Consider the following 21,966-nt stretch of genomic DNA (forward strand, 5'->3'; position numbering starts at 1 on the left):
CTCTCTAAAGAGAGCCTCATTCTCTGAAGAAGTATAACTTTTCAAAGGAGACTTTTCCCTCTGTTATGTGAAAAAAAGTGATTTTTTCAGCAGTTTTAATTTTAATACCTTTTAATATTTGTTTTTAGAATAGTTCTGAATTTTTTCAAGCAAAACGTAAAGTTATTTTAAGAAATTATATGGAACAATACAAATGTGATATATGCTTAGTAAAAAGGTTATAATAATATTGGATATTAAAGCATCTTTCTGCACTTCTTGAAGTACAGGTCAGTATCATCACTCTTATCCCCAAAATTTTTAAAGACCTTCTTTTCCTGCAAAAATAAGTACAAACTTCTTGTCATAATATTTTATGCCTTCCATGATCTTTCTCTGATCTAATTTTATAATTCCTGTGAAGTTTTTCTATGCAACCCAACACTAAAATCCCATGATTGCCTCCTCTTTCTTACATACCTTGTGATTATATAACATGACCCGTTTATACATACTCCTTACTCAGCCTGACGCGGGCTTCCCCATACCCAGTTTTTCATTGGACAGTTGTTTATTGAGTGCTTACCATGACCTTACTTCACACTCAAAGCTGAAGGTGAAATGATATTCAGGACAGCGTCTTTATTCTTGAGGAATTTTCAGTCTGATCAAGGAGAGGAGGGTTCTTGAGGCATAGAATGTAAGGCCAATGTACAGGTATATGACTAGGGCTGGAGGAGGATGGAGAGAGTGACTAGCTTTGAGGAAACTGGATGAGGCTTCAGAGAGGAGGTAGTCTTTAATCTGAGATTTAAAAAGTAGAGGGGGACGCCTGTAATCCCAGCACTTTGGGAGGCCGAGGCGGGTGGATCACGAGGTCAAGAGATCGAGACCATCCTGGTCAACATGGTGAAACCCCGTCTCTACTAAAAATACAAAAAATTAGCTGGGCATGGTGGCGCGTGCCTGTAATCCCAGCTACTCAGGAGGCTGAGGCAGGAGAATTGCCTGAACCCAGGAGGCGGAGGTTGCGGTGAGCCGAGATCGCGCCATTGCACTCCAGCCTGGGTAACGAGAGCGAAACTCCGTCTCCAAAAAAAAAAAAAAAAAATTAGCTTATAAAAAAGTAGAGGGAAACAGTCTGAGTATAAATGGGTCCATGCCATTCGAACCTGTGTTGTTCAAGAGGCACATGTACAGACGATATGTAAAAATTTCATTCCATTCTTATAAAGGCTTTTAAATTATAAAATCAATACATATTCTACACAGTTTGGAAGTTACAGAAAAAAAACCCTTCAATTATACGAATAGGAAAAAACTGTTGGAGGCTTTCTTATTAAAAAGGTTTACAAGGCAGAGAAGACTACAGAGAGGGAATGTCGTGTTCCGAGATGGGGCGGCAGGAAAGCGGTGTGGCATTTTCAGGGAAGGGAAACTGTTTGGGTATGTTTGGAGCAGAGGGTGATTGAAGACGAGGCTAGAGATGATTGAGACAAATGTCTCTCTGTTTGTACTTCTCAAAGTGGTCTCTGGACCAACAGCATCAGCATCATCTGGAAAATTATTGAAATGAAACTTCTCTGTATCTACCCCAGACCTACTGAATCAAAATCTCAGTTGTAAGGCCCAGGAATCTGTTTTTACAAGATCTCTAGGTGATTCGAAAGCATACTACAATTTAAGAAGCACTCTTCTTCATGGAAAGGGATTGGACTCTCTCCTATAAGCAATTGGGAGGAATGAGAAGCTCCTTAAGCCTAGGGGTGTGTTATGATCAATTTTGTGTTTTAGGAAGATGTATTCATTGAACCAACATTTATTTAGTGCTTCTTGTATGTCAGGCATGCAGGTAGGCACCTGGAATACAATGGGGTACCATGGTTCCCACCCAATAATAGGAAATAGATTATAATTAAGTACACAATAAATAACTATAAATTATAATTATTTACCGATACCAAGTTCATTTTTCAAGAGCTGGATAAAATGCTAACCCCATAATAGAGGTTACATTAGCTTTATTCCAATGTACGCATTATTTCAACAGCACTTTGTTTGTCTATAAATGCTCTTAATGCATTCTTTCCTACTAACTTTCCTTTGAGAGCAAGAGAGTATTTTATCGATTTGGTTAAGTTACTCTTTTGTGTTTTTCTCTCTAAAGACTGCTCAAGGTGGTGGTCATCGAACACTCCTCTACGGGCACGCCATATTGCTGCGCCATTCCTACAGCGGCATGGTGAGTACACCTTTTATTTCGTCTCCCTGTGGTCATGCTGATGCGTTTGGGGATACACAGTCAGAACATGCTGGTAGCTCATTTCTGCAGTGGTATTAATGAGCTTGGATGTATATGTTCTTTAATATCTTTGTACCCTTGTTAGTTTCTCACATAAAAGATGAAAGCTCAGATGACTTTTAAGGTCCTTTAATTCTATCATTATATGATTACCATTTTTACTGTCTTACTTTTGGTAGAGTAGTTTTAGGAGTCAAATAAGGGATATTTCTTTTCTGATTTTGTTTTAAGGGCTTCATTTATTAGAGAAATAAGGTATCTACTGAAATATCAGATTTTAAAAATATGGGGAGGGCCAGTATTAATTGTACTCACTAACTCGTGTTTCTTCTTCACTGGGCTTCTCTTTTTCCACAGCTGCTCCTCCTTTCACTCCATTATTCGTTAGACTTCTCTTGGGCACAGTTTTCTCATTCTCTGCCTCGTATATGTGTGTATATATGTAAATATGTATATATGTAAATGTTTTAAATATATATTTTATAAACACTTTAATGTATTCATAGATATTACATATACAGCTGACCCTTGAAACAACACAGGAGTTGGGGTGCCAATCTCCTGCACAGTAGAAAATCACATATAACTTTTGACTCCCTCAAGAGATAACTACTAATATCCCCCTGTTGACCAGAAGCCTACCGATACCAGTCAACATATATTTTGTATATGTATTATATACTGTATTATAGTAAAATAAGCTAGAGAAAAGAAAATACTAAGAAAATCATAAGAAAAGTATATTTTCTATACATTAAGTGGAAATGGACCATTATAAACATCTTCATTCTATTGTCTTCGTGTCAGATAGGCTAAGGGGGAGGAAGAGGAAGAGAAAGAGGAGGAATTGGTTTTACTGTCTCAGGAATGGTAGAGGGGGAGTAAAATCTGGGTAAGTGGGCCCGTGCAGTTCAAATCTGTGCTATTCAAGGATCAACTGTATATAAAATATGTAAAAATATATAAAAGTTTCATTCCATTCTCATAAGAGCTTTATTAAGTTGTGAAAGCAATGTATATTCTATATGATTTGGAAGTTGCTGAAGAAAAATTCTGAGCACACTAATAGGAAAAATCTGTTGGAGACTTTTAAAAAAAGTTTTATTCTCTTCTGTCTTTAAGGTTTTTTTTTTTTTTTTTTAATATAATTGAGATCTTACTACGTTATCAAATTTATGTCCCTTTGTATTTTGAGATGGGGTCTTTCTGTCACACAGGCTGGAGTGCAGTGGTGTGATCGTGGCTAACTGTATCTTTGAACTCCTGGGCTCAAGCAATTCTCTTGCTTCATCCTTCTGAGTAGCTAGGACTACAGGCATGTGCTACCACACCTGGCTAATTTTAAAATTTCTTGTAGAGATGGAGGTCTAACCATTGCCTAAGCTGGTCTTGAACTCCCAGACCGAAATGATCCTCTTGCCTTGGCCTCCCAAAGTGCTGGGATTTTAGGCATGAGCCACGGTGCCTGGCATGATTTTTTTTCCCTTTTATTGTAACATAAGCATTTTCCATGTTGTTTAAATTGTCAACATTATTTTAGTGACTACATGATAGTTCAATATCTAGAATATTATATACTATATAAATATACTGATCATTTCTTTTAAAAAGTAGATGATTCCCATATTATGTAAATTGTTCTAAAGCCAAAGGCTAAATATCAATACCACTGTCAAACAAGCGCACACAAATTTTCAATCTCAATCATGGATATTTATGTGATAACTTGATTTTAAATGTTTATTTAATGAAATTCAAAAGTACAGAATGAGAAGTATAGAAAATACATAGACATGATTTTCATGATGATTTAATAATATCATTTCTATTAATGTGTTATCACATGAATAGGTCAGATAAGAAAACATGATTATCTTAGTAAGTGCTGGAAATGTCTTTAATAAAACTCATTGCTCATTCTTAATAAAAACTAAACATTGATTATTTACTCAGTGATAAAGAATATCAGTGTCAAATCAATAGTGAACATTGTAATTGTGAAACACTGAAGCCATTTTTTAAAATCAAATTAACTAAAATAAAAATATGTTTTATCTACCATTGCTAACTAACATTGTTCTGGAAATTTTGGCTGACATGTCAAGATATGAAATGGCATAAAACAGTTTCATAAAGTGGCTGGATAAAAGAAAAATATGTAAAAACAATTTGTATGAATAGAACAGTCACATATTAAAATTTCATGGAAAGAATTTCACATTCTACAGCAATCAAAACACATAAACTGCATGAAATAATAAATGTGAAGGTTTCCTTTAAGACAGCTACTCTCTACACATAATAGTTGGGTTAAGAGCCTGAACTTGGTTGTTAGATTTGGATTCAGTCTCAGTTTGACACATGCTGGAGAGCCTGGGATATTTTGCATAATTAAGCCTGTAATTATATCTGAAAATTTTATATATTCATTAAATAAATATTATTTGGCATCTACTGTGTGCTAGATACTGTTTTAGGTCCTATGGTATAGTAGTGAATAAGACCAAGTTCTTGCTTTCATTAATTAACACTTGGTAGAATAATCATAGTATCTACCTCAGAGTTAACTGGGAATATTAAGGAGAAAGTGTATGTTAATAGTTACAGTGCCTAATATTGTACTGTTATTGAAAAATATTACAAAAGGCTTTAATAGGAATCATTTTGTTTTTGTATGGGAAGTCTGATTATTGCAAAGTTGTTACCCTTAAAAAAAATAAAGGCAGATATTAAGCACAGTTTATATATAAAGTCTATAAACCTAGGGGATTATCATGGGCTGCCTGTCTTGAGGTCAGACTGACACTTCTGCTGTGGCTAAAAACAGGTTTAGGGACCCTGGAAGCCTCTTTACTGTAACCTTGGGAGCCATTGCTCTGCAGTTAAGAGTCAGAATCAGAGTCTGCAGGTCAACTTGGTTTCACATCCCCAAGGCACTGAATTCCACCTAACCTACCAGCATATCTGACACTGATATGCTGGTTCATCTGCCTTCTCACACTCACAGACACGCACTTAGCTGGATGGGCCCTATACCATAATGAGAAATTTCTAGCCTTTGCATTAATGGTCCAGTGATTCTAGAGGGGCTTGCTGGCAGTGCAGTTGCTTGGTGACAGTATCGTACTTAGCGTTCCTGCCACGTTCATCTTTGTGGCATGGAGGGTGGGAGCAGTAGGCTTTAAAAATGGTCCTAAACTTTACATTCAGGAATATACAGTTAGGAAAACCTAAGGGTGGGAAGAATAAGGAGGTGGGTGTTGCACGAGTTTGATTCCTTCTGCAGAAATGCACACGTATGTAGACACATGAAAAACCTCATTTTAGTGCAGTGATATGCTGTGCACCAAAATAAATTCTAGGTGGATTTCAAAGAGTTAAACATTTTTTAATGAAAACAAAACTAGAAGATAGAGAATAGTTTTCAAATTTGTTTGGGAGAAAGATTTCAAACTGTCAGACTACATTGTACTTTTGCAGATGATCATGAATATCACATGAAGTTAGAGATGTACAAATACATCCCCAGTTACTTGTCTTCCTGTACTGACAGAGAATATTTCCTTAGCCTTTTATGAGGGGAAAAAGACTACAATTCCTTTAGGATGTTGCCCCTAATGCATGCTATTCTGCCTCACAGACATTTAAAAATCTGGGCTTTGTTCAGAAGCATCCAGATTTTCAGGAAAACACTGAGCATAGCAGGGATAGATGGAGGCCAAATTACAGGGCAGAATAAGTCTCTGCTGATACGACTATAAACCTTAGTAATGGCCGGTTGCAGTGGCTCATGCCTATAATCCCGGTACTTTGGGAGGTGGAGGTGGGCGATTGATTGAATCTCGGAGTTTGAGATCATCTTGGGCAACATAGGGAGATCTCACTCTATTAAAAAAAAAAATTAACCGGGTGTGGTGGTGCACACCTGTGGTTCCAGCTACTTGGGAGCCTGAGGTAGGAGGATTCCTTGAGTCTAAGAGTTTGAGAACAGCCTGGGCAACATGATGAAACCCCATCTCTGCAAAAAATAAAATTATTAGCCAGACATGGTGACGTGTGCCTGTAGTCCTTCAGCAGGCTGAGGTGGGATGATCACTTGAGCCTAGTAGGTTGAGGCTGCAGTGAGCTGTGATCATGCCACTGCACTTCCAGCCTGAACAACAGAATGAGACCCTCTCTCAAAAAACAGACAAACAAAACCTCTACTTACAACTACTGATTTTGTATTTTTTAGTATCTGTGCTGCCTGTCCACTTCCCGGTCTTCAACTGATAAGCTGGCTTTTGATGTTGGCTTGCAGGAAGACACCACAGGTAAGCACCTTGTTCTGAGATGAAGCCTTGTTCAGAGAGAGCCTTGCAGGGATTGTATTAGAAGAAGCCAGGAAATATGATACACGGGATGAATGTTCTTTTGGACGGAGTCAGAAAAAATTTCTAATGGAAATTTATCCTGGAAGAAGGAAGTGTATAACATTTCTCTTGGGTATTTCCACATCATGAGTTGGATGTTCAAACTAGGCTTCAAACCACATTCTTCTTGTAGGTTTGGATAGAAAACTAGTACTTACTGCATGATTTACGAGGTGTTAACCATATTAATGTGCACTAATTCGTTTATGAAGTAATTCTACATGTCTCTCTCATATTAAAAATGCTTTTAAGTCTGAAAATGTAACATACTTGATTCTGAAATTCAAATACAAAGGCCAAAAATTAAAGTCTCCTTCATTTTTCTCTGCCCATAGGGCATTCTTCTAGGTGTCTATCCAAACAGACATGCATTTTCAGATTTGTGAAACAAAAATTTCTATATTAACACATTTATTTTTGGGGGGAATCAAAATAGGAGAACACAGACTTTATGTTCTTCTCAATACTCTGTGGACTTTGCATTTACTTTACATACCCCTATAAAATTGGACTGTTTTGTCTTTTACAATGAGCATGCATCACTTTGGAATTAAAAATAAAGACGAAGTAGAATAAAGAATGGAAGGAAATAGTTCAACTTTTATTAAGTTGTTCCTTTCAAGCGTGAGATCAAGATTATTCCACTCCCACTGTTTACAATATTTTCCCATATTCACTAATTTTTTTTTACAAACAACAAAAAGGTAAAAATAAAGCTATGTTTGCCAGCCTGATAAACTTTTTAACAGACCAGCACATCATCTTGTAGAAGGAATTCCAAGAACCCTAGGCACCAGAAAGATAAATAAATATATTATTCTGTTTTTGTTCTAAATAGACTCTGTCATTCCTCTGCATTGTTGCTAGTTTTATAGTTTTCTTATTTTAATTAAGGTATTTCAGCACACAGTTAAATGAGAAAGCTGGCAGTTCTGTCTTCAAAAGAAGTAAAAGACAGACACAACCTAGAACTTGTTTTCATCCATTGAGAAGTTGTGTAATAGTCAAAACAAGTCAATGTTTCTCCCTATGTCCTGATTCTCTTATGCTACTCTATTTTTTCCCATAGTTCTCTATGTCTTTTGAATTTCTCAGTTATTTATTGTATTTATTATTTGTTGTCTGCCTACCTTCATCAGAATTAAACTTGCAAGGCAGATAGTTTTTTCTTCCTTGTTTATGGATCTATCCCAGCTACTAAAGCAATGATTAGTCAATAGTGAGTACACTATAAATGTTTTAGTGAATGAATGAAAAACTACCTGCAACTGTAAAAATGTGAACTGGATGAATGAAGATAAAGAATTCTGCCAGGTGACATTCAGGTTAGATTATGGTTTGTATAAGAAAAGCAAGTTAGGCTATGATTTGTGTAAGAAAAGCACAGATTACACCTTGACTGTAGGAATACTTACAAAATATTATTTGGTAATTCATTTATTCATGCATGCAAAATGAATTTGTATTGAGTGCTTATAATATGCTAGTAGGAGCTGGAGAAACCTCAGTAAACAAAACATACCAAGCCCCACTGTTAGGAATTTGCATTCTGGCATTGAGGAATTAGTCAAGAAAAAAGAGTTATGGAAAAACCACAAAGTTGAGTGAAGGGAAAGAATGATAAATGATGACAGATGTCATGAAAACACTACTCTCATTCTGGGATAGAAGTTGCATTTAGGTCTTAAAAGGTATTATGAACAGAATGGATAATGGTGTGCTGAAGCTTATATGTTAGGTATTGGGAATGAAGAGTGAAGGAGAGACATGTGTCTCATGAGGCATATGCTTGACTTGTCCTAGAAGAAATTGGTTGATGTAAACCAAGATCTTTTATAATTCATTCTTCTACAGAAGGATTCTCTTATATGTTACCTTTAGAAGAAGAGTAAACACCACATTTTAAAATAACAAAAAAGTAAAAAGGGGACAGAATAGTACAATCTTTAGATGACAATACTTTGCATCCTTTTTTGAGTCAGTATCCCAAAACACTATCAAGAAATTTTTCAAAAAGTTGTTATAACACAATTGTCACATCACAAAACCCAGAGTCCTTATGAAAATTTATCACATCACAAAACCCAGAGTCCTTATGAAAATTTATCACATCACAAAACCCCAAGTGCTTATGAAAACAAAAGATGATTTTATAGAAATCAGTTGAACAGTATAATGACATGTGATTGTATAAGAATGAAATCAGTTCGGTGTGAGTAGAGAATTTAGTCTTACGTGAGTATAATTAAATATCCTTGTAAAGCAATACATAGTGGGAGAAAAAGACATCAATCTTCCCCAAGTATCACACCCAGTTCCTGTGAGAAGAAGATTAGCATCTTTTCCTAAGCTAAGTCTTAATTCTTTATCTTTTCATGGAGTAAGAGATTAATGTGCATTAATTCCAGATTTCTGAAAGTTGTGTTTTGGGAATCATTGGCAAAGAAAGTAGATTTTAATTAAGAGGAACTTTTTTGTGTTTCACATATCCATATCTCTGCAGGTGAGGCTTGTTGGTGGACCATACACCCTGCCTCTAAGCAGCGATCAGAAGGAGAAAAAGTAAGAGTTGGAGATGACCTCATCTTAGTTAGCGTGTCCTCTGAAAGGTACTTGGTAAGTGTGGAAAGTAGGATCATTTATCTGGTGATATACTAAATGACAAGTCAATAAAATGATCTCTTTAAGGTTTGTATTGTAAATTGTCATGAAAATTGCTTATAAACACTCCTCTATCTCTATTAGATTAATTATAAGTAACTTCCTAAATAGAAGAATAATGTGATGTGAGTGGAAATATAGCTTATCAGGTTTGTTTAGGCAGGCTTCCCTCATGACCTTGAGATGCATGTTCAGGATATTGATTGCACCTTTTATTAAATTACTTTATTAATAGAATGTAAATGCAGTCTAATCAGGAATTTAAAATTCCATGGTCTTTATTTTCTGCCTGATGCAAAGGCTATATTATTGAGGTTGTGATTACTTATTTTGATATTTATGAAAGCAAATTATTATGTGAGAAACACTTGCCATGTTAAGAAAGGAGAAATAGACAAAATTAGGAACAGTTTGAAGTCTATCATTGACATTGCATTGTTTCAAAGAGTAGGGACTGGAAATGGGAGAATGAAGAAGGAAGTTTGTGTTTAATCATTAAATGCTGTATTAGTCCATTTTCATGCTGATGATAAAAACATATCTGAGACTGGGCATTTACAGAAGATAGAGGTTTATTGGACTTACAGTTTCATGTGGGTGGGGAGGCCTCCCAATCATGGCGGAAGGTGAAAGACGTGTCTCACATGGCAGCAGACAAGAGATGAGAGCTTGTGTAAGGGAACTCCTCTTTTGAAAACCATCAGATCTCATGAGACTTATTCACTATCATGAGAACAACACGGGAAAGACTTGCCCCCGTGATTCAGTTACCTTCCACCAGGTCCCTCCCCAACATGTGGGAATTCAAGATGAGATTTGGGTGGGGACACAGCCAAAACATATCAAATGCATTTTGAACTTTTGTGGTGAGGTCAATATGTATTTAACTTATTAAGTAAGTTGTAGTTTTGCCAGAGAATAGTCCTATACAGAAGTTTATAGTAAGTTGAAGATGTGAAGGATGCCAGGGCAAAATATTCGTTTTGTTTTGAGGTTGAAAAGTGACTAAATAGATATAAAATGCCTCATTTTATATACAGAAATGACTAGATATAAAATGAGGCATTTTATATCTATTCAGTCACATGAAATTTTATGTGAGTATTCATATGAAAATATTCACATATGAATATTCACATGAAAAATTCCAGGCATCACAGTGTATGATGATTGAAACAAAAATCTGAAATAGAGCATGTGGCAATTTAGTAGATACTGGGTTATAGAAAGTGTTTTACCACTACTATAAATCAGAATGTAGTTCATGTGTTACTGGTTTAGGATTAAGTAAGTAGTCGGTACCCCTTTGTTCTATGAACATGAAATAGGGTCAGTTTGGGGGTGTTGTATTGTCAGTTTTGGTTTACCAATACATTTAATTCCAGATGTGAAACACTTCTAGGAAGATTGGTTTTGTTTCGTTTTACCTGCCTTACAGAAGAGGTAGTGATGAAGACTAGGAAATGGTATAACAGTGCCTCGTGTAACTGACAGAAACTATTAAATAGAGCGTCTGATGTTGCATAGCTATAGGGAGGCCCGGAGCGTTTCTCTACTTTTATCCCTTAACCAATGTAGGTAGAAATAGTCACCATGAGAATTTCTAGGACAATACAGGTGTGCAGACTGTAAAATCGCCATTTATTAAGCCCTTCCTATATGCATGTGCTAGCTATGTTAAGGTGATGTATTTTGATCAGATGTGCAGTTTGAATTGTAGTGGTACCTGGAAACCAATAGCAGAAATAATTCATGTACACTTTTCAATATGTAAATTAGACACATAGTTTTTCTTGATTTTGACATAACTGTGAATTTTGTTGTTGTTGTACACTGTGTGCTTCTGCTTGCATCAGAATTCGTTTGACAGAATAACGTCATTATGCGCTGAAAAATTGAAAATTCAGACCTCACAGGGCCAGGACTTAGCACATCTATTCTACAACTACCTTCCGAGAAAGCTGTCTCATTGTGTGAATTCTGGCTTTCTCGTTTGTAAAATGCGATCGACACTAATAACAATACATAGTGTGAAGGTTATTGTGAGGAGGCAGTGAGATGATGGATTTAAATATGGGCAGAATTAAAAAGCACTATACAAACGAAAGTAATAATAATGATGGTGCATGAGGTTTACCTGCTATGGAAGGAAATAACCTCATAATTAATTCAAATTTACAAATAATTTCCAAGCTACATTTTATTTTACTTTCTGTATTTTTTGAGACAGAGTCTTGCCCTGTGGCCCAGGCTGGAGTCCAGTGGCGATCATGGCTCACTGCAGCCTCAACCTCCTACCTCCCCAGTCAGCCTTCCAAGTGGCAGGGACTATAGGCAGGAACCACACCTTGCCCAGCCTATGCCGCATACCCAATTATTTATGTTCTCTTTCCTGGTAATCTTTTGTATGGAGCTACAAGAGAGCAGTCAGCCAGGTTGTTAACATTTTGCTTCCATCTGATAATGAAGTCGTTGCTTTTATTGTTCATCTCGGTGGACCTAGCATATAGCAGAAACAACAGGAAAGGCCAGGGACACATTATTCATGCTTTCTATTCTCAAAGAATTAGTGGAGAAAACAAATCAAACACACATGAAGCTGTACGAGGACACTGTAAGACAGTAAGTACATGTTACAGTATAGGTTCGAGATGCTGAAGGATCTTCCTATGGGTGTAGAGATGGTGAATTATTATCTTACATTCCCACTGTGGTGGATTAGCAGCAAGTACATGAAGTGCTATGCTGTGGATTCAAAGACTTATATGGAGGACTCAGTGAAAAGGATCTAGAGAAACTGAAAGATCAAGAAGTGAGTTCATAAAAGGACTTTTGGATAGACAGAGGGATTTGGAATAGTCTATAGAATAACTAAAGACAGGCTGTATATGTATTTGTTTATTAGTATGAAGCCTGGTGAGTATTAACCTGGGTCAGTCATGTAACCTTTCGAAACCCTTAGTTTCTTCATCTGGAGTCTGGAGGATAATAAAGAACTTAACTCATTGGGCGTGATGAGGATTAAATGCTGGAATCCAACAAGGCTCGTAATTCTGTGAATGGCACATAAAAATTGCTTAGTAAGTTACTGTCACTATTTACCTGAGAGATTTGTGCCGTTAAGAATGGTTAAAGAGGCCGGGCACAGTAGCTCACGCCTGTAATCCCAGAACTTTGGGAGGCCAAGGCGGGCAGATCACTTTAGGCCAGGAGTTCAAGATTAGCCTAGCCAAAATAGTGAAACCCTGTATCTATTGAAAAATGCAAAAATTAGCTGGACATCTAATTTTATTTTACACCTGTAATCCCATCTACTCAGGAAGCTGAGGCAGGAGAAGAATCATTTGAACTGGGGAGGCAGAGGTTGCAATGAGCCAAGATCATGCTATTGCACTCCAGCCTAGGCGACAGAATGAGACTGTCTCCACTCCCCTCCCCTCCCAAAAAAAAGAATGGTTAAAGAAACGGCAGATATTTAGCCAGAATAAGAGATAGTTGGGAAAGAAAGAGTGAAGGAAACATTATAGGTGATATTAAATAAAGATCTATCATGTGAAAGCAAGGTTCATATTCTGAGATGTTGATGTCAAAAATAAGTAAGTTTAAAAATGTGTGTGATAACAAATTAGTTAAAACTAACTTCTAAAGATAAACATTTCCAGTCATTGATTTTACAGCTCCTTAGTCATCGATGTCTATTGACCGATGAGCTATTTTTTTTCCACTAACAGTGATGGTTAAAGTAAGATTAAACTCATAGTGTTTGGGGTACACTAATAAAGCTTACAACCATTACAATGCTAAACTGGTGAAGACTGGTTTAGAGGGCTGGTTTTCACCCTGTCCTCTGAGAAGCTGCCTTCTGGACAGAAGGGGAGGCTGTGGTCAGCACCTGGGATTGCTCCTCTGCTGTCTACTTTGTATATTGAACATTGAGGCACAATTTCTGAGGTATAAAGAAACTTAACCTCTAAAAATGGTTGTAAACACCTTACCCAGATAATTTCTTTTCTCATTTTTGCCGTTATATATTCTAATGTAAAAGGATATGTTAATCTTCTTTTCAAAAATATCCACAAGGAAAGAATTTTTTTGCCCATATTAAAAATTGTCTTTTCTTTTAAAGAAGGCTTTAGCAAAGCACCTTAAGAGAAATAGACAATTTAAAATAGAGAAAACATGGCCAAGTAGATATTACTGACTAAATTTATTTGAAACTAAGCAACATAAAGCTTAAAAAACAATTTTTTCTGTGTTAGATGCAAAAATCACTCCAGTATACACAAATGTTTTCCATTTGTGGATTGGATCGTTTGCATTGGAAATGTAGATTTCCAACTGTTTTTCTTCTGATTGGGTTACTTAATGAAACAGGTCAAGTTTTTCTGATCTGTGAAAACACTGGAAATCAACTGATTAAAATATATTAGGAAAAGCAGAATGCTTCATCTAAATGGTGATGAAAAATGCTTAAGAGAAAGCTATTCTAGGGTTCAAAAAATTTACTTCTTTCTTACCTACCTCTAAATTTTTAATAAAAAATGTAGATAATTATGAGTTGCATAATTGCTGAATCGCCTCAAGTTGCGTGAAAATGATAAAAGAGTGATCATAAATATTTCAAATGATTTATTACATGAACCAATTCATTTCTGATTAATTTGCCTTGAGCCTTTCTTTCCTCTGTGGCTCAGGTAATGGAATCATAAAATATTACATGTGGAAATAGCATCTATTTCTCTGCCTCTCATTTTTTTTTTCAGAAGAAAAAACTGATGCCTGAGGAGTAATGTGACTTGTTTACTTGTGCTTCCTGTCCCTAAATGACAATTTCTTCAGAATATTGCATCACCAGGGCCCACGTACCTGAAAGTTTAATAAGAGATGAACAGATGAGTGAATAAGTGCATCAAATAAACGTTCAATTCAGAGATTCTTGGTACGAAGTTTTTGTACCATGGATTTCCATTGCAGACTGATAATGCTTATTGACTTCATCATAAAAATGGTAAAACACTTAAAATAAGTACGTACGATCACAAAGGAAACTAAAGGTATCGAAATATAGACTGTGCACTCCAGCTTAAGAACTACTGGGAGACACATTATTGTGTCTCTTCCATTTTTGAGATGTTGTACTTCTGTGATATACTGTCTTGTTACTCTTGGATCAGCAGTCTTGATTGATAAACCTTCCGTCTACTCTGCACTCCAATCTCCTTTTATTTTATTTTTATTTTTATTTTTTTTTGGGACGGAGTCTTGCACTGTTGCCCAGGCTGGAGTGCAATGGTGCGATTTTGGCTCACTGCGACCTCCACCTCCTGGGCTCAAGTGATTCTCCTGCCTCAGCCTCCGGAGTAGCTGGGATTACAGGTGCCCACCACCACACCTGGCTAATATTTCTTTTTTTGGTACTTTTAGTAGAGATGGGGTTTCACTGTGTTAGCCAGGCTGGTCTCAAACTCCTGACCTCATGATCCTCCCACCTTGGCCTCCCTGAGTGCTGGGATTACAGGCGTGAGCCACTGCGCCCGGCCCCAATCTACATATGTAAATACAATATCCTCTGAAGGTTCATGTGTATATTAGAGCTTGAAAATCACGAATCCTAGGATCAAAGTGAGACCAGGGTGCCCAGAGACTGGTGCCCAAAGCCTCCGTACTGCTGTTGGTAGATTGATGCTATCATATTATTGGGTAAATTATACAGTGGTTATATATTTCAGCCTAAGGCCAACTTGGCTTTCATCCTCTGCCAATGTCTGTTTTTGCTTAAAGGATAGCTCATCTTAGTTTCAGTCATTGAAACTGTTGTTTCTGAATATTGCATACCACAAGCCTGATGTGATGTTGTTTTTACCCAGACTTCCCTTTGCTGTTTAAGCAGCAAAATTTGAAGCATTCAAAGTAGAATATTTTCTTTAGAAGAGTAGACTTTATTTAGAGAACTTTATATTCCTGTAATGTGATCGTAAGGACATATTCAGGACCTTTTCCCACAGACTGAAAGTTTCATATGTTTGATTCTCTCATATTTGTTATTTATCTTTAGGCAGAGATATGATTTGGAAATTGCTTTTTCCACTTCCCTACCCTGCTGTAAACTCCTTATTGCCTTAAATACAAGGTCCTTGGTCTGGCGCCAGCCTTTGTCTGGTGACCTATCGCTCATTCCGCCTCTTAGCATGTGTGAAGCTCTGGGCTGTAATGTATGTCCCTGTATCTCCACCCTTGTGCTAACATTCTTGTCTTCAACACATTCCCCTTATCACACATTTCCCTTCTCAGAACTTCTTAGAGGGTCAGGGGTCCAGCCCACTCCTGATAGCAAGCTTTCTGGTATATTAAAAATAAAAATCCCCAAATTGCTTAACAAAAATTTTTGGTATGTTTTAAATGTTTGCACATAGCACATTAACATTAATGCACGTACTCAAATCCAATGTATGTATACACTTGTTTGGAGACAGCATCTCCAAATATACAAATGCGAGACTCAGGCCAAGTGATCCCACTGGCTCCCTCAGGCCCCCAACCCATGAGAAACTCTGCTCTCATTTTGTTGTCTTAGAGTGTTCTCTTCTTACAATTCCTGTAGCACTTTGATTACGATTCACACATTTTTTGTTGTTTGTTTGAATTTCACTCTTGTTGCCCAAGCTGGAGTGCAGTGGCGCAATCTTGGCTCACTGCAACCTCCAACTCCCGGGTTCAAGTGATTCTCTTGCCTCAGACTCCCGAGGAGCTGGGATTACAGGTGTGTGCCACCATACCCAGCTAATTTTTTGTACTTTTAGTAGAAATGGGGTTTTACCATGTTCACTAGGCTGGTCTGGAACTCCTGACCTCAGGTGATCTGCCCACCTCTACCTCCCAAAGTACTGGAATTACAGGCGTGGGCCACCATGCGTGGATTGACACACAACATTTTTTAAGGCTTTTTCCCACATTCCATATCCTTTTATTTATTTATTTTTAATTTAATTGGTATATAAGTTGGTACAAAATATCACATGTAGCCCACACATATACATATATACATATTTATGGGCTACATGTGATATTTTGATATATGCATACAGTGTGCAGTGATCAAATCAGGGTAATTGGGATATCTATCACCTCAAACATTGCACACAACACTTTTTATATACTGAGGTACAGCATTTCGTGTGTGTATTTTACTCTCTATGAGATTACAAGCACCCTTGGGGTGGAGAATGTGTACTATTAATATACATAGTACATTCCATGAACCCATGATGAATTAACAAATGATGGTAATCTATTTATCATAATATTACATGAGCTTTTACTTGGTCACAAAATATAAGCACGGGTATTTTGAATTGTTTTCAGAGGGTGATTAAAATCGGTATTATTCACATAGATATGTGTGTGTGCGTGTGCATGTACATTTTTTACACTAAGTCGTTGAAATAGGAGTATTTATGGAATAAATTAAAACGTGTTTTTAAGTTTATGATACTTTGATTTTATGATTTTAGTTAGCTTCTCCACATACATGTTTATTGAATAACATTGCCAGATGCTAGGAATACAGCTGTGAACCTGTATCAAGTAGCTTCTAAAAGGGCAAAAGAAAATAAGCCCAATAATTTCATTGTGTGATCATTGCTTCGAAGGGAAATATATTTTTCTTGTTAAAGCAGATGGGATGTGATTTCTTTGTAAATGACTAAATAGTTTTAACATGTTGGAGAAGAAATTGAGTCAATAAAGGAATCTTAGCTGGGATTACGTATAAGAATGACAGATTGAAGTGAAGAAGACATTGTACAAAAGCAGGCAGCTAGTTGAGGTTGAGGAGAGGACTAAGCAGATTACTGCCAAATCTTATGTATCAACTGGGAAACTTTCAGTCTTACTGGATGGAAAAATTACTGGCAAGTACTATGTACCTATCACAGTGTCAAAAGTTTCTTTTGTTTTATTTTTAAAAGAAAGAAAGTGAAAGACCTTTTCTCGATGGTGACTTGAGAATAGTATCTTTATGTTAAAGAGACCCTTAGGTTGTTTAAAAGGCCTGTGGAGTACACCGAAGGTGACTGCATCAGGCTGTGACTGATCTTCCTCCAACTGAGATGTCAAGATTACTGGGAAATTTCTGGTCTGATTGAAGTTTGTGAAAACTTGGGCTGGCATCAGCATTGGCAAAGTGTTGTAGAAACATTGCAGGGATATCGGTGATGTTTACTGAGAAGACTCCACAAAAACAGGTGGTTGCTGCATGTAGTTTGAAATTCTAGTCAGCCAAGTAATGGTTAGTAAAATAAGCAAGGCATATGGCTGTACTCATAATTTTGTTTTTCTTAGTTAACATTAGATAATTCTGTCTTATGGCTCTAAAAGATATTAAGTATATTTTATTTTAATATGTTTCTATTTTTAAGAAGGAAAATCTGAAATTTGGTAATATCTGACTTTTGGAAGAAATTTATCTCGGTTTTAGATAGCTTTTAGGAAATATCCCCATCTAATGACTGTTGTATCAAATTGCAGATAACAGTTCCTGAAGGACTCAAAGATCCCATAAAATGCCTAAGGACTTCATAAAGTGAAGACTCCTTAAAATTGGTCCAATAGATTTCACTTGTTTCGTCATCAAAAAACGGTCAGAGTGTGATATGTAGAAAACCTAAGTATAATTTTAAGTGCCTATTTTGTTCATCAATAATCCTTAAAAATAGCATCTTGTTTCAAATAAATTTATTTAGTATATTCATTTATGCATAGTTTGATTATTGACTTAAGTCAGTAACAGTTAGAATGAAGTTTAAAAATTCCTAAATTCAGAGAGGAAGTTCTTTTCTTCTGACTGGTTTTTTGATTCTTGGATGACAGGTTGAAACAGATGTTCTCTATGAACATATCCAAATCAGCAATGTTAAGTTTGCATCGCTAGAAGCGTTTACATGTTACAGCTTACCAGAGCCTGAAGTGATGCCTCCTTTTGCCTCTTGATACAGCACTTGTCTTACGGCAACGGCAGCTTACACGTGGATGCTGCTTTCCAGCAAACTCTCTGGAGCGTGGCCCCAATCAGCTCAGGAAGTGAGGCAGCCCAAGGTAAAAACTCCACTTCAATTAGAGGGCCTGTCCTTGATTCGCAGTTGACAGTCATCTTTGTAATTGTGATAATGAGCTGATTGTTAATTAGAGCTCTTTGTGTGTGTCTAAATATTCTGTAATGCAGATACCTGACATTTGAGGATCTTGTTTAAATTGCTGTTTTGAAAATGAAGCTTGGGTAAAGATTAATCTTCCCTTATTTTTATGCAACTGTCAGCTTCTGTTTATTTGTATGTGTCTTCTGTGATAGCCTCCTATGGATCGTTCTCTTCAATTTTTTGACCTCAGGGTATTGCCTAGTTGGACTAATGTCAACATTTCTTGTTTTCTGGGGTCATGCCTTACAGCTGGATCATGAACTTTACAATGAAGCAGGGTTTTCTAGGGAAATATCTGCGTATGTTCTGGTTATTCCAACTTATATAGGTTCACATCTGATTCTATACATGTTTGTATGCTTAACAGAGGATTTTATATGTTTGAGGTCATGTCTTTTAGTGGGAATTTCCTTAACTGTAGGATTTGGGTACCCGGGACTCAGAGGGAGCGGCAGACACCGTCTATCTCTGTGACCTTGGCCAGGTCCTTAAGACTCACTAGACTAGATGATCTGTCCAGCTATCAACATCTGACCCTGACAGTCCAAACCTGAATGATTTTTAATCCTTACAGGGTATCTCATTGGTGGTGATGTCCTCAGGTTGCTTCATGGACACATGGATGAGTGTCTCACTGTCCCTTCAGGAGAGCATGGTGAAGAGCAGCGGAGGTTGGTACCTGAGCTCAGTGCCTTGAGACTTGCACTGTTTTGCCTTGATATAATGTTTTCTAAAAAAATTAGGGATCCATCTGTTCAGGCCATTGGCATTATACAAGATGGGCCACTGACATTCATTTGTTCACTGAAGTTATCCATTCGTTGGCCTCCTTAGCTTTTTCTCATGTTATGTTTCTATTACCTACCAATAGAAGAACTGAACATTTTTGTATAATTAAACATATTAAGAAATACTGAACAGCCAGGTGCAGTGGCTCATGCCTGTAATCCCAGCACTTTGGGAGGCTGAGGTGGGTGGGTCACCTGAAGTTGGGAGTTCAAACCAGCCTGACCAACATGGAGAAACACCGTCTCTACTAAATATACAAAATTAGCTGGGCGTGGTGGTGTATGCCTGTAATCCCAGCTACTCAGGAGGCTGAGGCAGGAGAATCACTTGAATCTGAGAGGCGGAGGTTGTGGTGAGCTGAGATCGTGCAATTGCACTCCAGTCTGGGTAACAAAAGCAAAACTCCATCCAAAAAAAAGAACAAAATAAAGTGGGAAGAGTGACCATGTTGCTTAGAACTACTTAGAACTTTATTAAATGCTCATTAGTTCTGATTAATTTTCTTTTCAGAATGTTTAATCTCAAATTTAGTTTCAAAGTCAGAGTTCCCAAATTGTGCCCAATTTTAGGACCCTTTTCTATGACCTCTCATTTATTGGTACAGATGACAGAATTGATCACTTTCTCTCATATTTAATGTGATATAATACCTCTCCCATGTTAATTTATTTGACACTGGGGCAAGATTAAAATAGTATGAATCTACTGAGAAAAGTGCACAAATACTACAAAACCATAAACATATTTAGGATAGGTTGATTGCCTCTGCTCTCTCTCACAAATTAATGAATGTAGTAAGATGAGTATATAAGCAAGAGATTACAGTGAGAGAAGGTGGCATTATGATGGTTGTTACATATCTTTAAATATTTTAGTGGACATTTCTCATATTAACATGAACACTTAGGTAACTTAGTTAATAATTATTTATTATTATAATTTAATAATATATAGGGAAAATTTAGAAAATTAATAGGCATTTAACCAGCCGCATAATCTCAGGAAAAGTCCCTCTGAGACCTGGGTACTGGACCTTAACCTCTGTTCCCAGGCAGACCTAGATGATGGTCAAGAGTGACATGCAGACCCTGGGAACATTCTGTAACCTAAAAATGCTGCTTTCAGTTGGTTTAGAAAGATGTCGATGGCGTATGTCGATGTAAATAGGGTTTGTATAAAAGACAACAGAGATTTTAAGACACTTGGATTACACTTGGATTAAGGACTTAGTTTCAAACAGAAGCATAAACTTAAGAACTAGAGCGATAGGAGGTATATTCTGGGAATAGCAATTATTCCAGAGCGATGAGGAGGAAAATGGAGGAACAGGTGGAAGGTAGGCGAGAGAGCGGTTTGGTCAGCTTTGAAGGATCCTCAGTGCCATTCCCGTGGGCCGGCTTTTATTCTGACGTTCCTAGGAAGGGATGTGGGGATTGGAATGGAATAGCTAGGTCTCTTTTAAAATAATAACTCTGTTAGGCCAGGAGAACTTACATTAGAGGTGGGGAGAATCTGAGTCAGGGAAACAAAATTCACGTGACAAAATCTAAGAACTTAACCCAGAGAATGCCATCAGAATGGAGGGGTTTACTTGCATCATAGACATTTAACTAAAAGCTATGGGCTTAGGGAAGAACTGGATACAGGCTGTGAGAGAAGGTATCAAATCCAGCGCCATCTTGTTTCTGCCTGGGGAATACGGAGCTCAGGATTGCAGGAGATGGTGCATGTTTGCTATAAAAGGTGGAGTTAAACTTTGGTTATAAATGAGTACAAAGTCTATGAGACGTCAAGTAGGAAATTCGGATTTCTGAGTCTAACTTAACAAAGCTTGAGATGGATGTAAATTATAAGTGTAAGGGGGATATTTAAAGGAATGGAGTCCATCATATGTTCATCAGATAGAGAGGGAGGAGCTGTGATTAGATGTGTTTACCAACTTGGGCATCACCTTATGAAGGCTGTAAAGCCCTGGCATGGCCTAACCAGGCAGAAGGCTGAGGATGGATTCCTACCGAGTGCTGATGTTTAGGATGTGGACAGAGAAAGAGTCAGCAAGAGAGTCAGCACAATAGTTTAGTGGGGAACCAGGGAAGTTAGTCACTGAAGCCAAGGGACTGGGCTGTGAATATGTTAAATGCTATGAAGTATTCATTTGGAGTTAGGGCTTGTAAGAGACTGTGCGAGAGTCTTTGGATCCTCAGTCCCTGATTTGTTAAATGGAAGACTTAGACTAAGGGGTTCTTAGAGCTCTTTTAGCTCTATCGACAGACACTGTAGAGCTTTGTGGTTAAGGCAATGGACTCTAGAACCAGACAGGTCTGGGATTGGACTCTGCTCTGCCACTTACCAGTTGTGTGACTCATGTAGGTGACATCATTTCTTTAAACATTGGTTTTCCCTTTTTGTAAAATGCAACTTAAATATTATCTCCTCCTTTGTGGGGCCATTGAAAAGACTAGGAAAATACACATAAAATACTTGATGCATATTGAGAAATCAAAAAATTTATTGTTGTTGTTATTATCCCTGTGATTCAGACTGAAGAGGCAGCATTTAGCCAGATATGATTGAAAAGTCTGAGGGACCCTGGGCATGTGGATGACAGAATGGTAGAGCATACACTTTG

General features: G+C 37.2%; 1 protein-coding gene across 6 annotated transcripts in view; it reads left to right on the top strand.

Annotated features, from left to right (window-relative positions):
* The window catches only part of RYR2 (ryanodine receptor 2), a 784,705-nt gene that overhangs the window by 321,412 nt on the left and 441,327 nt on the right, over positions 1-21,966 (top strand). For all 6 annotated transcript variants that reach the window (XM_064383634.1, XM_064383629.1, XM_064383631.1 and 3 more), the window contains 5 exons: positions 2,147-2,221; positions 6,516-6,594; positions 9,197-9,309; positions 18,348-18,447; positions 19,123-19,219. In XM_064383634.1, coding sequence (XP_064239704.1) covers positions 2,147-2,221; positions 6,516-6,594; positions 9,197-9,309; positions 18,348-18,447; positions 19,123-19,219 — 464 coding nt within the window. The remainder of the gene's footprint in view (positions 1-2,146; positions 2,222-6,515; positions 6,595-9,196; positions 9,310-18,347; positions 18,448-19,122; positions 19,220-21,966) is intronic.

This window comes from Aotus nancymaae, unplaced genomic scaffold (assembly GCF_030222135.1).
Source record: "Aotus nancymaae isolate 86718 unplaced genomic scaffold, 86718_ANA_hifiasm-v0.15.2.pri h1tg000032l_0, whole genome shotgun sequence".
NCBI classification, from domain to species: domain Eukaryota; kingdom Metazoa; phylum Chordata; class Mammalia; order Primates; family Aotidae; genus Aotus; species Aotus nancymaae.